A 17,784-nucleotide genomic window follows, 5' to 3' on the forward strand; every position below is an offset into this window, starting at 1 on the left:
TATATTCTCTGTGCCAGCTCAAGATTTCTTTGGGTTTTTACTCATTTCTGCTTAAAAAACAGGGGATATAGATGAAAAACAATAATGCTAAATATTTTTAAATAAACATTTCAATCAGGTTAGATTAACACTGATTGACAGAACACACATTTTAAAACGTGTTCCACTAGAATCCTTAAATATCCATGTTTTTACTTGTGCTAGTTGCTGTTACATTCATGTATATTCTACTTTCCAGTTAAAGAGCATGTGAAGGAATGCTTGGTGACTGATTGCTGCTGACTCAGCAGCTGCCACATTGGTTTTCTTCTGCCTGGTACAGAATGTAAAAATGCTGTGGAAGCTTAATGATGACATCATGAATGAATGTGCATGGTTATACTCACCAAGGCCATGCCTGTGGGTGGACATAGGAGGCATCACACTCCAGGTTTTTGTTTTGGGGTTGTAGCATTCTACAGTGTTCAAAGTCTTCAGTCCATCTCTTCCTCCAACCACATACAGTTTGTCATCTAACACTGCAACACCAAACTGCAGCCTCCTCCCATTCATATTTGCTACAGGAGTCCACATATTTGTACGAAGATCATACTTTTCAATGCTTGTTGCTCCTTCATAGTAATATATAGATGTTATATAAAAGAATTTCACATTTGAGTACTTTATCATTTTATACACATAAAAGTATAATTTATTAGCATTGACAATAATACTTTTATTATATTTCATTGAGCTCCTGCATGGTCAGGCCCCTGCTTATGTCTCTGACCTCATCTCCTACTATACTCCAGAGCATACACAAGGCTCTACATTAAAAGGTCAAGTGAGAAAGGATTACTTGTAACAGCTAGAAGTGGCAGGGAAGTTTAGTGTCATGGAACCCAAAATAAAAAAAATTGTAGCAGGTAGTTTTGAAGGAAGATGGTGGCAGAATAGGACAACCCTAGACTTGCCTCATCTCATGAATACAACTAGATAACTATCAGATACTCAATACACGAGAAATCGGTACAAAGACTGGCAGAACAAACTCCACATCTAAGGGTAGGAAAAAGGCCACATCAAAGATGGTAGGAAGTATGGAGACATGACTTGGGAGAGAAATGGATCATGGTCAATGCAGTGAGGAGGGAGTCATGGTATTAGAGAAGGGTGAGAGACAAACCAGCACACAGGGAACTGCATGGGGAAAATAAATCCCCTTAGCAACTGGGCTTGGAAAATGAGAGGGCATGAATTTCATGAGTTCTTGCAACCAGTGGGGCTTAGAACCTGGGGTTTTAAAAGTCAGCATGCTTGGCTCTTGGAGACGTTGAAGAACATTGGGGCTGCTCTTAGAGAAAAGCATATCTGCAAGCTGACATACAGCACAGAAACAGCGATCTGAAGAGCACCTGGAGACACAGTGGAGAGGTTAGTTGCTTATATCGGAGTGTGTCCTGGGGAGGCAGCATTCATGGAGACACCTCTCTAGTAACAAAGAAACTGGCAGGTGCCATTTCTCTCTCCCCATCCCTCATCATAAGCACAGGGCCACCTGCAGGAACCAGCACAATGCCAACACTCACCACCTACCTTGCTTACATCCAGCCCAGCACCCCCCAAACTCCAGTGGAACTGCCCTTCCCAGTCACACTTGCCTTCGTCCCAGCACAGGGGACCCCTTTCTCCAGAAGACCAGCCCAAACTCCTGCCAACTCTGCATCTGCTGACTGAGGAGTTTTGTGAGGCCTCAATTCCAGTGGTGGTGGTGACAGGTCTCTTTTCACAAGCAAACCAGAGCACATCTAGTTAAAATGCACTACATTCAGGCCAGGGACCAAACACTGCCCATAACAAGCAAAGAGAGTCTCTGCAGACAATTGGTATGAAGGATAAAGTGGCCAGGACACAGCAACAAAAGCACACGCAGCACACACTGGACACACTCCTGGAAGTACCAGGCCCTGGGGAACAGGAGATACTACACTGCAGGGTACTATAAGGCCTCTTCTTTATAAAGCCATTACTCTCAAGAACAGGAGACATAGCTGACTTTCCAGAGAAATAGGCACAGAGACTTAGACAAATGAGAAAACAGAGCACAAAGTTTGGCTATAAAAGGGAGGAGAGAGAGAGGAATTACTAGATCAGTTGAGAGAGGTTTTATTTTGTTTTTAAAGCTGGATAAACTTGAGTTTGCTTAAATGCTCATGGGAAGGATCTACTTGTGAGGAAAGAAGCTGTAAATACAGGAGAGAAGGGATCCTACTTAACAGTGAGGTTCCTGAGGAATCAAGAAAGGGCAATGTCAGAGCACAGATGTGGGGCTGGTTTTCCTAAGAGGAGGGAAGGGATATACATTCTCCTGCGACCTGGAAGGACAAGAGCCTAAGTGAACATCATGGATTTTGGAAACTATCAGTGTGAGAAGTCTGGGGATAACTGCCTGGTCCTGTCTCTCTCTCTCTCTCTCTCTCTGTATATGTATATGTATATGTATATGTATATGTACATATATATGTATGTGTATACATATATATGTATATATATACACATATATATATGTATATGTATATATATGTGTGTATATATATATGTATAGATATATATATCTATACATATATATATATATATTTTTTTTTTAAGAACTGGAAGATTCCAGGAACTTTTGTTTGCTTTATGAAATGAGAAAAAAATTTAAAAGCGCCACCCCTCTAAAAAAATCCAACTTCCAGTTATGAAGAGTTCAATTAGAATCTATTTTAATTCTAAGTGTTGAATATCATATGCAATCAGAGCTCTTTATAGAATTAAAATCATAACAAATATTTATTCTGAAGTATTTGTTATAATTACTTCATCAGAGCACTAGTACTACTGGAAACTCCTAAAACTTAGAAAGAGTTTTGTTATATATATTATACATATAATATTATATATATAATCTATTTAGAATACTGTATATATAATATATGTATTTCTTCTCATACATTATAGTTTTTATTTTATTAATTTAACCTATGAAATTCTTAAGTTATTTGGGATAGATTACAAGTCTTTTTCCATCTCTGTATTCTTTTTTTTTTTTTAAAGATTTTATTTTTACACCCAACATAGGGCTCAAACTTACAACCCTGAGATCAAGAGCCACAGGCTACTGACCAAGCCAGCCAGGTGACCCATCATCTCTGTATTCTTCACAGCAACAGAGTTTCTTGTATGCAGTAGCTGTTCAAAAATATTTTTTGAGCTTGAATAATTTTTCTTTATAATTTTTAGCTATAATGAGATTTTATTCATACACTCATTATTTTATGTAATAGTATACTTTATTCATCACTCTGAATTTGATCTTAAAAAATGTCTTCATTCCATTAAAAAGGCAATGCTAGTCATCTTTCCTCACTTATGAAGTTAAGGAATATTTCTTTCATTTTAAATTCTTTTACTTCTAGCTCACTAGGCAGTATCATAGTCCTATGAACTGCTAAGTAAAATTTCCTTTGCTAACACCAAACATAATTCTTAAAATAAAAACAAAAACAAATATCCCCAAATAACAAATTCCTAATAATTACAAAATTCTGTGTAGAAGCTTAAAACTTCCTTGACTTATACTTAAAGATTAGCCTTTAAAAAAGTAAGCAGAAATATATGCTAACATTTTCTTAGTGGTTATTTAGAAACATTACCAGTTTATGTGTTAGGCTCTACACTAAGTTATATGTAGGGACCAAGAACCCAGTGATCAGATTGCCCTCCAATTAATGCAAATTGCTCTCCATTATAAAGACACTGGGTACAAAATAAGTTGAGGCCAGGGAAGATAGCTTGAATAGGATAGAAGGTAAGAGTAACTGATGTCTAGCAAAGACTCAGAAATAAAGTTGGTCAAGTGGTAAGGGCCAGATTACAGAAAGTCTTCAAACCTAAAAAGAGGAATTTATGTCTTATGTGGTAAGAAGTAAAGACTATTATAATTTTTAGCAGAGTAATGGCATATAAACAGAAGAAATAATGAAACAGAGGTATAGTCTCCCACGTCAATGCCTGATCTGAATCCTGATTCCATCCCTAATTAGCTGTGTATTCTGGGGAAAGGTAGTTAACTTTTCTATGTCCAGGTATCCTAGAGCAATAGCAACATTCAACTCTTACAGCTGTTATGAACATGAAATTAAAAATGATAGGTGAAGCACTTAACATAATGCCTACCACATACTAACAACACAATGAGCGCAATGAATGCTATTCCTATGTTAAATGAATGTGATCAAAAGATGTAGGCTGATAGGGGGCTACCTGGTACTAGAAAGTAGCAATGGAAATTTAGAAGAACAGACCCCTTTCAAAGACTATTTGGTGACTGTCAGAAGGTACGATTTAGAGGGAAGGGAGGGAGGGATGGGAAAGAAAGAAAGAGAGAGATATATTATTCACTTTGGGTACTTAGTATCTGAGTTCCTTCTCATGCAAGGGGAATTTTCCACCGTAGGAAAGAGCTTTGATGAGAGGCAGAAACCCATCTACCATGAAGCCGAAAAGACAGATATTGATCCTCATTGTCCTTGGAGGTTTAGGGCCCAGGAAGCTGGTAAAAATGGGTGCTTAAACCTAGGATTTAAAATCTAAGGCAGGCATTATAAAGAAGGTGCAGTGGATATAGTTCCTGCCCATCTCTCAACAGCCTTCTTTATCTGCTTAAATGAGCCACGGTTGGTATCCGTTGAAAGACACTGAATTACAGTTCCGAGTCCTCGAGTCTGGGAGACATGGGTCAGAACACACAAAATTTGAGATGAAAGTTGGACAACAAACAGATATTTTATACAAGTTGGAAATATGAGCATAAAAGCAACACAATGGTATAAGCAACACAGAAATAACCATTAAAGCCTTGAAAAAGAGAGGGAAAGATGGAGAGGAAGAAGTGCCAGTAACGACTACAAAGCTGAGCACCAGTTCCAAGCATATAGTAAACACTTAATAAGTATTTGCAGATTGATTGCCTGGACTGTAGAGTGCTCCAAAAATGCCAAATATTTATACTATAACTCTCATCAGTTATCTAACTTTATGTATTTCTGTAGCATTCAGTGATGAAGCCTATATTTAGAACTTCAGCATCTATAAATACATAGTACTCTATTATGTTCTGTGGGATAATATCTACAGCTATATCTTTGTTACCATGAGGCTAAAAGTTAAATCACAATAAAAGACTTTTGATTAGAGCTCATAGTTTTATATTCTTTAAAGATATCAGGTAGAAAAGAAATCTTTGAATGTGAATAATGCATCAAGGGCTTAAGTCATACAAATAATTCAAGAGATGGCAAAGGACAACCTTCATTCATCTGGCAAATATTTATTGATGCTATCTATGGGCAAGGCACTGATCTAGGCTCTGTAAGATATATTCTTGAAAAAAACAAAAAGCAAAAAACAAAAAAAAACAAGTTTCTTGCTTTCCAGAGCTTACTTGTGGGTAAGAGGTAGACGATAAATCAATGGATCAGGTGCTATGAAGAAACATAAATAGAGGAACAAGACAGAAAGAGGTAGGCCAAAGATTAGAGAGTGATGAACAGGTGATGACTGGCCATGGAAGTCTTCTTTGGTAAACTGATATCTGGGAATCTAAGTGAATAAATTCTGCGAGGCATTCCAACATCAGAGCACATAGCATTCCAGTGAGAGGGAACAGCTAACATAATATCCCCAGTGTGGGATAATGTTTGGCTTGTTACGTGAACAGGGAGGCCAGCGGGGCTAGAACACAAAGAGTGGAGAAGTGGAATGAATGAGCTGAGCTCAGAAAGGTAGTCTGAAGTCAGAGAGGTGTTGTCAGGGAATTTCAGGCGGCTATTGGTACTAGGAAATCAGAGGGAGATCAATGTACACTGAGAGATAATACACAGAAAGCTTCTAGCACAATACCTGACATTGGGTAGGCACTATATGTGGTATTTGTTACTATTATTGTTACTATTAGTAAAAACTGTTACAAGAACAACACAAAGAATTCCCAGATACCTTTGGTACAGATTTCCCAAATACTGAGGTTTTATATTTGCTCTCACTATATACGGGTATGTAGAATTTTTTTTTCCTGAACTGTTTAAGTTGTAGAAATGATACCTTGCACCCTAAATACTTCAGTGTGTCTTCCTCAAGACAAGAAACCCTATCACAAAACCACAATACAATGATCAAAATCTGGAAATTAACATTTATACAATGCTGTCATCTAATCTACAGACTTAATTTGGATCTTATCATTTGTTCCAATTATGTCCTTTATAGCAAAAGAAATTCAAGATGATGCATTATAATAGTTGACATATCTCTTCAGTCTCCTGAAATGTGGAATAATTCCTGAGTCTTTTCTGTATTTCATGATATTAGCATTTTGGAAAACTACAGACAGACTAGTTATTTTGTAGAATGTCTCTCAACTTGGATTTGTTTGTTTCTTTCCTCATGATTAAGTTTGGATTATACAGTTTTGGCAAGCGTAACTACAGATGTACAGCTGAGTTCTTCTTACTGTCTCCCACAAGAGGAACATACTACTGATTAGTCTTGTTACTGGCAATAAGACATCGATCATTTGGTTAAGGTGCTGTCTGCCATGTTTTCTCCACTGTAAAGATACTATTTCACCCTTTGTAACTACTAAGCAAGTGGTTGGAAGATACTTGGAGGCTAATTATCCTGTTCTCAAACCTTCACCTACTGATTGCAGCATCTATGAATGATTCTTGACTGAATTAGTTATAATTAAGGTGGTTGCCAAATGGTACTTTTTCTAGTCCCATCTTTCCTTCTATATTTATTAGTTGGCATTCAAAGAAAACCTTTCCCTTCTCCAATCTTTATTTGTGTAAGAGTGGGCTCATGCATCCTTACTGATTTACTAAATGATAATCTTTTATCATCATTATCTATTTTGATGCTGAAATTATCCTAGATTTGGACAGTAGTAGCCTCTACAAATGGCCTCTTCTGTCCCTTGACTGTCTCCATTATTCTTTGACCACTTCTTTACTTTCTGGCACTACAAGATGTGCTGGGTTTATCTTGTCTTTTTCCAGTCCTGGAAACAGCCATTTCTCTAAAAAAGCTCATTGGCCATATGTATTACTAATTAAAGTTCTTTTTTCCCCTCTTCCCCAATAAAAAATGATTTAATACCTTTTGTTGAATCCATTCCTCCAACTGCAAATAGTGTTCCAACCGTTGACTTTCTAGGTTTTGTCCGAGGGCTTTGTAACATGGGTCGTCTCTCTGGTAATAAGTGGTACTTCATCGCTTCCATAATAAGTTTCTGACATTCTATATCATCCCGGAAAAGTGCATTATTTTCCATATCTGCCAGGAACTAGAAAAGAATAGGGAGTATGTACACCGAGTGACCAAGAAAATAGTAATTAAAAGAATAACCTGTATAGTTCACAAATGGGAATTATCTCATTGAGAAAAAAAATCCATGTGTGGACATCTATTTTTAACTAAAATCTGCAATATTTACAAGATTTACATTTTAAATTTCATTGAAAAACATAAACTGACCGGATATCTGGTATACTCTAAAACCTGAGTGGTGCTTATCTCTGGGTAGTGGGGAAACTGCTGCTTCTTAAATAAACTTTTTTACTGCTTTTCTATATTGTTTAGATTTTCTAAAATAAATCATTTTACTTTTTCTTTTTATTTATTTTTTTATTTACATCCAAGTTAGTTAGCATATAGTGCAATGATTTCAGGAGTACATTCTTTAATGCCCCTTTACCCATTTAGCCCATCCCCTCTCCCACAACCCCTCCAGAAACCCTCTGTTTGTTCTCCATATTTAAGAGTCTCTTATGTTTTGTCCACCTCCCTGTTTTTATATTATTTTTGCTTCCCTTATGTTCATCTGTTTTGTCTCTTAAAGTCCTCATATGAGTGAAGTCATATGATTTTTGTCTTTCTTGGACTAATTTTGCTTAGCATAATACCCTCTAGTTCCATCCATGTAGTTGCAAATGGCAAGATTTCATTCTTTTTGATTGCCGAGTAATACTCCATTGCATATATATACCACATCTTCTTTATCCAGTCATCCATCGATGGACATTTGGGCTCTTTCCATACTTTGGCTATTGTTGATAATGCTGCTATAAACATTGGGGTGCTTGTGCCCCTTCAAAAGAGCATACATACCTCTATCCCTTGGATAAATGCCAAGTAGGGCAATTGCTGGGTCGTGGGCAGTTCTATTTTTAATTTTTTGAGGAACATCCATACTGTTTTACAGAGTGGCTGCATCAGCTTGCATTGCCACCAGCAATGCAAAAGAGATCCTCTTTCTCGGCATCCTCATCAACATCCGTTGTTGCCTGAGTTGTTAATGTTAGTCATGCTGATAGGTGTGAGGTGGTATCTCATTGTGGTTTTGATTTGTATTTCTCTGATGATGAATGATGTGGAGCATTTTTTCATGTGTCTGTCAGCCATTTGGATGTCTTCTTTGGAGAAGTGTCTACTCACGTCTTTTGCCCATTTCTTCACTGCATTATTTGTTTTTTGGGTGTTGAGTTTGATCAGCTCTTTATAGATTTTGGATACTAACCCTTTATCTGATTGTTATTTGCAACTATCTTCTCCCATTCTGTCGGTTGCCTTTTAGTTTTGCTGATTGTTTCCTTTGCTGTGCAGAAGCTTTTTATTTTGATGAGATCCCAATAGTTCATTTTTGCTTTTGTTTCCCTTGCCTCAGAAGACATGTTGAGTAAGAGTTGCTGTGGCCAAGGTCAAAGAGGTTTTTGCCTGCTTTCTCCTCGAGGATTTTGATGGCTTCCTGTCTTACATTGAGGTCTTTCTTCCATTTTGAGTTTATTTTTGTGTATGGTGTAAGAAAGTGATCCAGGTTCATTTTTCTACATGTCGCTGTCCGGTTTTCCCAGCACCACTTGCTGAAGAGACTGTCTTTATTCTATTGGATATTCTTTCTTGCTTTGTCAAAGATTAGTTGGCCATACATTTGTGGGTCCATTTCTGGGTTCTTTCTCTATTCTGTTCCATTGATCTGAGTGTCTGTTTTTGTGCCATTACTTCTTCAATTAGAAATAATTTTAACTGAAGAAGAATAATTATAAATAGAAGTTGACTAATGACTGCGTTTACCTGAACTCCCTATACAGTGCTCAAAGAACAACAGCAAAAACAACTTACCAATTTCTTAGGTGGAAGAGAACTCTAAATGGTGATTATCCTAAAGGAATTGAAATCCCTTATGCTTCACTAAATCCCATTTTTTTAACTTATATAATTTTATGCAAAGGTATAGATATGGTTTCATCCTGCCTTTAAAAAAATGCATTTCTTTTCTTTTTGTGCTTGTTTCTACATCCACCTCCCTACCCCTATATTACTGTATTTCTTTCACTTGGGCTATTGATCCATGTGAAATTAATTTTTATATAGAGTATGAGTTGAGGAATATTTTAATCTCCTTCCAGGTGGATGGCCAATTCAGTACTAGCACCATTTATTAAACAATCCCCTCCATTTCCAAGTAAATGGAAACTTGGTTATACATTACATTCTCAAAAATACATCTCAGGATATATGAGACCTGTTTTCTGAATCTTTAGTCTTTTCCATTGATCTATTACTATTCTGATACCATAATTTTTTAGTGTCTTTATGACATATTCTGATTTTTTTATTTAAATATACCACTACTGGGGCGCCTGGGTGGCTCAGTCGGTTAAGCATCCGACTTTGGCTCAGGTCATGATCTTGCGGTTGGTGAGTTCGAGCCCCGCGTCAGGCTCTGTAATGACAGCTCAGAGCCTGGGACCTGTTTCGGATTCTGTGTCTCCCTCTCTTTCTGACCCTCCCCTGTTCATGCTCTGTCTCTCCCTGTCTCAAAAATAAATAAATGTTAAAACAACAACAACAACAATATATTAAAAAATAAATAAATAAATAAATAAATAAATAAATATACCACTACTGTTCATTTTCATAGTTTTCTTGACTGTTTTTGAGTGTTTACTTTTCATATAAGCTTAAGATATATTTATCTAATTCCCCTTCACCATCTCGATCCTGTTGGAATTCTATTATGAACTTCATTAAATTATTTATTAATTTTGGAAGAATTTACATTTTTATGACATCAAGTCTTTCCACTTAGGAAGCCTTACCATTTGTTGTATACCTTTCTTCATATAGGTCTTATGCCTTTCTTTTATTAAATACACATATTTAATATACATATTACATAATTGATTTTTATTGCTACTGGGAAGGGATTTTTAAATTTTCATTTTGCATATATTTTGCTAGAGGAGAGACAAATCTTTGGTTATTGTATATTTGTTTATAATCTACTATTTTACAACATTCCCATATATCACTCTAGTTATTAGGCATAATATCATTATCATAATCATCACCAAACAGGGATAGTGGACATTTCTAATATGTATGCCAATTACTTCATTTTTATTTTATTATTACAATTGCTAAAACGTTCAAAGCAATGTTAAATAATAAGGATGAAACAGAGTACCCCTGTTTCTGGTTTGAACTGATACAGTTGTAGTGTATGACTATTAAGGATGAAAGTCAATACAGCATCTAGTAATTTTATTATATTTAGGCTGTTTTCATCTCTTCCTATTTTACGTCATCATTTTAAAACTAAGAATGGTTCCTACATTCTTTCTGAATGCCCTTTATACATCCATTGACATGATCATATGGCTTTTTCACCTTTAAGTTACTGACATAATAATTATTTTGACAGATTTCCTGAAACTCAATCATTCTTATATTTCTGGAACAAGACTTTCCTGGTCATAGTGTATCATCCTTTTGACACACTGCAGGAATGCATTTGATAATATAAGGTATATTTTACTAAATATATTTTAGTAAACCTGCCAACTTGTGCAGCCATTACCATAAACCATTTTGGAGCATTTTGATCACCCTACTTAGACCCTGCATACCTGTTTGCTGTTTAATCTCTGTTCTCATCTCCTATTTCATGTGCCAATCTGTCTCTATAGATTTGAAGGGTTTTTTTTTTTATGTTTCATATAAAGTCATATACTGTGTGGTATCTTGTGTCTTCCTTTTTTACATTTAGTGTGTTTTTGAGGTTCAGCCATGTGTAGCATGTATTAGTACTTAATTTCTTTTATACAAAAATTTTTTTATTGCAGTCAACACACAATGTTACATTAGTTTCAGGTGTACAACATAGTGATTCAATAACTCTATACGTTATGCTATGTTCACCACAAATGTATGCTCACCATCTATCACTGTACAACACTATTACAATATCATTGACTATATTTCCTATGCTGTATCTTTTACAACTATGACTTATCTATTCCATATCAGGAACCCTGTATCTCCCACTTCCCTTTACCCATTTTACCCATTTCCCCACCCTCGCTGCTCTGGCAACCATCACTTTGTTCTCTGTATTTATGGATCTGTTTCTTTCTTTCTATTTTTTTTAATTTTTAAAATATGTATTTATTTTTGAGAGAGACAGGGACAGGGCAGAAAGAGAGGGGGACAGAAGATCTGAAGTGGGCTCTGTGCTGACAGCACTGAGCCCAATTTGGGGCTTAAACCCATGAACTATGAGATTATGACTTGAGGTGACGTCGGATGCCTGATGGACTGAGCCAACCACACCCACCCAGGGTCTGGATTTTTGTTTGTTTTGTTTTTAGATTCCACATAGAAGTTAAATCATTTGGTATTTGCCTTTCTCTGACTTCTTTCACTTAGCATAATACCTTCTAGGCCTATCCATGTTGTCACAAATGGCAAGATCTCATCCTTTTTTTATGGCTGAGTAGTATTGCAGTGCATGTGCTTCTGTGTGTGTGTGTGTGTGTGTGTGTGTGTGTGTGTGTGTAGACCACATTTTCTTTATCCATTCATCTAGAGATGGGTTGCTTCCATATCTTAGCTATTGTAAGTAAAGCTGCAATAAACACAGGGGTGTATATATCTTTTTGAATTAGTGTCTTTGTTTTCTTTGGGTAAATACCCAGTAGTGGAATTGCTGGGCCATAGGGTAGTTCTATTTTTTACTATTTTTCCATAGTGGCTATGCCAATTTACATTCCTACCAACAGTGCACAAGGGTTCCTTGGTACTTCATTTCTTTTTATTGCTGAATAATATTCCATTGATTGATGTACCACATTTTGTCTATCTGTTCACAGTTGATGGACACAGATTATTTCTAGTTTTCGGCTATCATGAATAAAGCTGCTAAGAACATTTGCATGCAAGTCTTTATGTAGGTAAATGCTTTCATTTCTCTTGGGTAGATACCTAGATGTAGAATTGCTGGGCCATATGGTAAATACATGTTAACTTTTTAAGAAACTGCCAAACCATTTTTCAAGTAGCTGCATCATTTTATGTTCCCACAGGCAATATATGAGGGTTCCTGTTTGTCCACATTCACACCAACAACTGTTACTATTTCCTTTTATTTTAGCCATTTGAGTGGGTGGGAAATACAGCTTTACTTTGCAAATACAAATGAATAATAATGTTGAGAATATGTTCCTATTTTGATAAAGGAAGAGTCTCTAACAAAAGTCACTGTAAAAAACGTTTGTGGCATTTGGAAACTGAGTAGAGTATGCTAATGGAAAAAAAGCCAAATTAAGACATAAGTCTCAGGACCTCTGCCAGAGTATAAATTATGGTATTAATTATTCCATATTTTTCTATGCACAGAAAATATAGTTATACTTGCTACAGAAACCATTACCGAATATGCACAGAGTTGGCTCATTTAGATTGACCTTAATGTTCATATTACTTCTGTTATACAGAATTACTTCAGTCCTTTCTAAATAAAAACTAATGTGAAAAAAATGTAGAAAATAGGGGCTCCTGAGTGGTTCAGTTAGTTAGGTATCCAACTCTTGGTTTTAGCTCAGGTCATGATCTTATGGTTCCTTGGTTTGAGCCCTGCATTGGGCTTTGCACTGACAGCAGTGAGGGGGTGGGGGCTGCTTGGGATTTTCTTTCTGCCCCTCTCCCATTTGCACTCTCTCAAAATAAATAAATGAACTTAAAAAGACAAAAAACAAAACCGTAGGAAGTAAAGTCTTGGGAAACTTAATAGTTACTGAAATTTGAAGTAAAATATATTTTTAAACATGCTAACAGTCTCTCTATGAATAAGTAGAGAGATGAAAGCCATTAATCCAAACATCAGATTAATCAAACGGAAGGTACCAGGAATCATTTAGAAAATCATTCAGAAGGCGCTGAGAGAGAACTAAAAACCACTCTTGTAGACTCTGCATGTTAGGTGAACACATGTGTCTTCCCTGACACTAGAGAATGACAAATTATTTAAATGAAGGCATTAAGGAAATAGAAACATTTTTAATGTGTAAATTTTTATCTTCACTCTCATACTTGATCTCATATGACTATTTTTCTAAAACGGCCCCCTCCAATACTACTTAAAGTAAAAAAATAGAATGTGAATGATTTCTCAATTCTATAGACTTTAAAAGATGTTTTGGTATAAAAAATGTGTAAATCAAAAGAATAGAAAAGGTAAGTACCGGCTCATTTTATGTTCTTTTACTTTTAGTAGAAAACAATAATAAGAATTGAGAACAGAATTGTGAAGACCAAGATACTTGTACTACAGGCTAACCATTGGAAACTCTGAGAATGTACATGTCAAAATATTTTAAATAATGTACATCTGTCCTAGTATTTCTATCCACATTGTTTAAAATTTGATCAAATAGAAAAGCTTGTAATATATTCAAGGATAAAACAAAAAAACACAAATATGTATCTTCTAGATTACTCACAGTTAAAAAATACACAGTAAGTCACACAAAAATCATCATTTGGTAGAGGATTACAATTACATACAATTATACACATACATACAATTATTTCCTAGGTCATTTTAGGGATCTACTGTGAGCAACACTACACTAGAATTACTATATGTAAAAGCATATAGTTTCTAGCTAGATTGAATAGTGTTTCATATTAATAGAGTAGGGTAAAAGTTCATTGAGAAAGGAACGATTTTACAGAAGTAAATTCTTTCTTTTAACTTTTTAAATTTTTATTTATTTTATTTTAATTCCAGCATAGTTGACATACAGTGTTATATTAGTTTCAGGTGTACAAGATAGTGATTTAACAATCCTATAAATTATTCAGTGCTCATCATAAGTGTACTCTTAATCCCCTTCACCTATTTACAAAAGTAAATTTTTTAGGTAACTGGACCTAATGGCAATTAAAAAAAAATTTTTTTTAATGTTTATTTATTCTTGAGACAGAGACAGAGCGTGAACAGGGGAGGGGCAGAGAGAGAAGGAGACACAGAATCCGAAGCAGGCTCCAGGCTCTGAGCTGTCAGCACAGAACCTGTCATGGGGCTCAAACCCACAGACTGTGAGATCATGACCGGAGCTGAAGTTGGACACTCAACTGACTGAGCCACCCAGGTGCCCCCCTCATGGCAATTTTTTAATATTAGTCACTATTATTTGATATGCACTAGACAATTTAAATAATTGTAATATTTTCCTATCTTTTAAAATAAAACATACAGAATAAAATCCAACATTTTCTTGATGGTTTTAGAGTCCTCTTCCAAACTTCCATTGCTTAGGGGCGCCTGGGTGGCTCAGTCAGTTAAGCTTCTGACTCTTGATTTCAGCTCAGGTCATGATGTCACAGTTTATGGGATGGAGCCCTACATCCGGCTCTGCACTAATAACACAAAGCATGCTTGGGATTCTCTCTCTCCCTCTCTTTCTCTGCCCTTCCCCTGCACACTCTCCTCTCTCTCTCAAAAATAAATACATAAACTTAAAAAAAAAAGACCTTCATCACTTGATAACCATAATTTTGCAAACTTGCAAGGAAAGAAAAAAAAAACCCTGCTAGTATTTCTAAGTGTCACAATAGTGCAACATAGTATTATTAATGTACAAAAGAAAAACATTGCTCAGAAAGGTGAAGTAACTTATTTATATCATACAGGGCAATGTAGTTTCCATCAGTCATCACTATTCATCTGCTAAGACATTGATTGTCAAACTAGAGTGTGCTTCAAATCCACATGAAGGCAAATTAAAATACAACGTACTAGGCCCCATCCCCAGAGTTTCAGATTTTGCAGGTATAGAATGGGGCCTAATAATTTGCATTTTAAGTTGTGTATCTGAGACTTTCTTCCTTCTTTAGAAAGACCTGGATTGCTACATACTTCCCTCTTATGACCACCTTTGCTGCATTGCAGAGGTTTTGGGCTGTGGTGTTATCATTTTCATTGGCTTCCATGTACTTTTTAATTTCCTCTAACTTCTTAGTCCATTCATTCTTTTTTTTTAAATTTTATTTATTTTTTAAAATTTACATCCAAATTAGTAAGCATATAGTGAACAGGAGGAGTAGATTCCTTAATGCCCCTTGCCCATTTAGCCCATCCCCCCCCCCACAACCTGTCCAGCAACCCTCAGTTTGTTCTCCATATTTATGAGTGTCTTCTATTTTGTCCCCCTCCCTGTTTTTATATTATTTTTGTTTCTCTTCCCTTATGCACATCTGTTTTGTCTCTTAAAGTCCTCATATGAGTGAAGTCATATGATTTTTGTCTTTCTCTGACTAATTTCACTTAGCATAATACCCTCCAGTTCCATCCGCGTAGTTGTAAATGGCATGATTTCATTCTTTTTGATTGCCAAGTAATCCACATCTTCTTTATCCATTCATCCATCGATGGGCATTTGGTCTCGTTCCATACTTTGGCTATTGTTGATAGCGCTGCTATAAACATGGGGGTGTATGTGTCCCTTCGAAACAGCACACCTGTATCCCGTGGATAAATGCCTAGTAGTGCAATTGCTGGGTTGTAGGGTAGTTCTATTTTTAGTTTTTTGAGGAACCTCCATACTGTTTTCCAGAGTGGCTATACCAGCTTGCATTGCCACAATAATGCAAAAGAGATCCTCTTTCTCCGCATCCTCGCCAACATCTGTTGTTGCCTGAGTTGTTAATGTGAGCCATTCTGACAGGTGTAAGGTGGTATCTCATTGTGGTTTTGATTTGTATTTCTCTGATGAAGAGTGATGTGGAGCATTTTTTCGTGTCTGTCAGCCATGGATGTCTTCTTTGGAGAAGTGTCTATTCATGTCTTTTGCCCATTTCTTCACTGCATTATTTGTTTTTTGGGTGTTGAGTTCGATCAGTTCTTTATAGATTTTGGATACTAACTCTTTATCTGATAAGTCATTTGCAAATATCTTCTCCCATTCTGTCGGTTGCCTTTTAGTTTTGCTGATTGTTTCCTTTGCTGTGCAGAAGCTTTTTATTTTGATGAGTTCATTTTTGCTTTTGTTTCCCTTGCCTCCAGAGACGTGTTGAGTAAGAAGTTGTTGTGGCCAAGATCAAAGAGGTTTTTGCCTGCTTTCTCCTCGAGGATTTTGATGGCTTCCTGTCTTACACTGAGGTCTTTCATCGTGTGTGTGTGTGTGTGTGTGTGTGTGTGTGTGTATGGTGTAAGAAAGTGATCCAGGTTCATTCTTCTGCATGTTGCTGTCTGGTTTTCCCAGCACCACTTGCTGAAGAGACTGTCTTTATTCCATTGGATATTCTTTCCTGCTTTGTCAAAGATTAGCTGGCCATACATGTTTGGGTCCATTTCTGGGTTCTCTATTCTGTACCATTGATCTGAGTGTCTGTTCTTCTGCCAGTACCATACTGTCTTGATGATTACAGCTTTGTAATATAGCTTGACATCTGGGATTGTGATGCCTCCAGCTTTGGTTTTGTTTTCAAGATTGCTTTGGCTATTCGGGGTCTTTTCTGGTTCCATACAAATTTTTAGGATTATTTGTTCTAGATCTGTGAAGAATGCTGTTGTTATTTTGATAGAGATTGCACTGAATATGTAGATTGCTTTGGGTAGTATCAACATTTTAACAGTATTTGTTCTTCCTATCTAGGAGCATGGAATCTTTTTCCATTTTTTTGTGTCTTCTTCAATTTCTTTCATAAGCTGTCTATACTTTTCAGCGTATAGAGTTTTCACCTCTTGGTTAGATTTATTCCTAGGTGTTTTATGGTTTTTGGTGCAACTGTAAATGGGATCGATTCCTTGATTTCTCTTCCTGTTGCTTCATTGTTGGGTGTTTAGGAATGTAACCGATTTCTGTGCATTGATTTTATATCCTGCAACTTTGCTGAATTCATGAATCAGTTCTAGCAGTTTTTTGGTGGAATCTTTTGGGTTTTCCATATAGAGTATCATGTCATCTGCAAAGAGTGAAAGTTTGACCTCCTCCTGGCCCATTTGGATGCCTTTTATTTCTTTGTGTTGTCTGCCCATTCATTCTTTAGTAGGATGTTCTTTAGTCTCCCAAGTATTTGTTGTCTTCCCAACTTTTTTCTTGTGGTTGATTTTCAGTTTCATAGCATTGTGAACTAAAAATATGCAAGGTATGATCTCGACCTTTTTGTACTTGTTGAGGACTGATTTGTGTCCCATTATGTGATCTATTCTGGAGAATGTTCCATGTGCACTTGAGAGGAATGTGTACTTTGCTGCTTTAGGATGAAATGTTCTGTATATATCTGTTAAGTCCATCTGGTCCAGTGTGTCATTCAAAGCCATTGTTTCCTTATTGATTTTGTTTAGATGATCTTTCCATTGTTGTAAGTGGGGTGTTGAAGTCCCCTACTATTTTGGTATTATTATCAATGAGTTTC

At 36.3% G+C, this 17,784-nt stretch overlaps 1 protein-coding gene across 6 annotated transcripts in view; it reads right to left on the reverse strand.

Moving 5' to 3' along the window:
• The window catches only part of KLHL5 (kelch like family member 5), a 92,123-nt gene that overhangs the window by 23,427 nt on the left and 50,912 nt on the right, over positions 1 to 17,784 (reverse strand). For all 6 annotated transcript variants that reach the window (XM_027055476.2, XM_027055456.2, XM_053217455.1 and 3 more), the window contains 2 exons: positions 7,180 to 7,366; positions 387 to 611 (listed from right to left, as the gene is read on the reverse strand). In XM_027055476.2, the coding sequence (XP_026911277.1) occupies positions 387 to 611; positions 7,180 to 7,366 (412 nt within the window). The remainder of the gene's footprint in view (positions 1 to 386; positions 612 to 7,179; positions 7,367 to 17,784) is intronic.

Source organism: Acinonyx jubatus, chromosome B1, assembly GCF_027475565.1.
Source record: "Acinonyx jubatus isolate Ajub_Pintada_27869175 chromosome B1, VMU_Ajub_asm_v1.0, whole genome shotgun sequence".
Lineage (NCBI taxonomy): Eukaryota > Metazoa > Chordata > Mammalia > Carnivora > Felidae > Acinonyx > Acinonyx jubatus.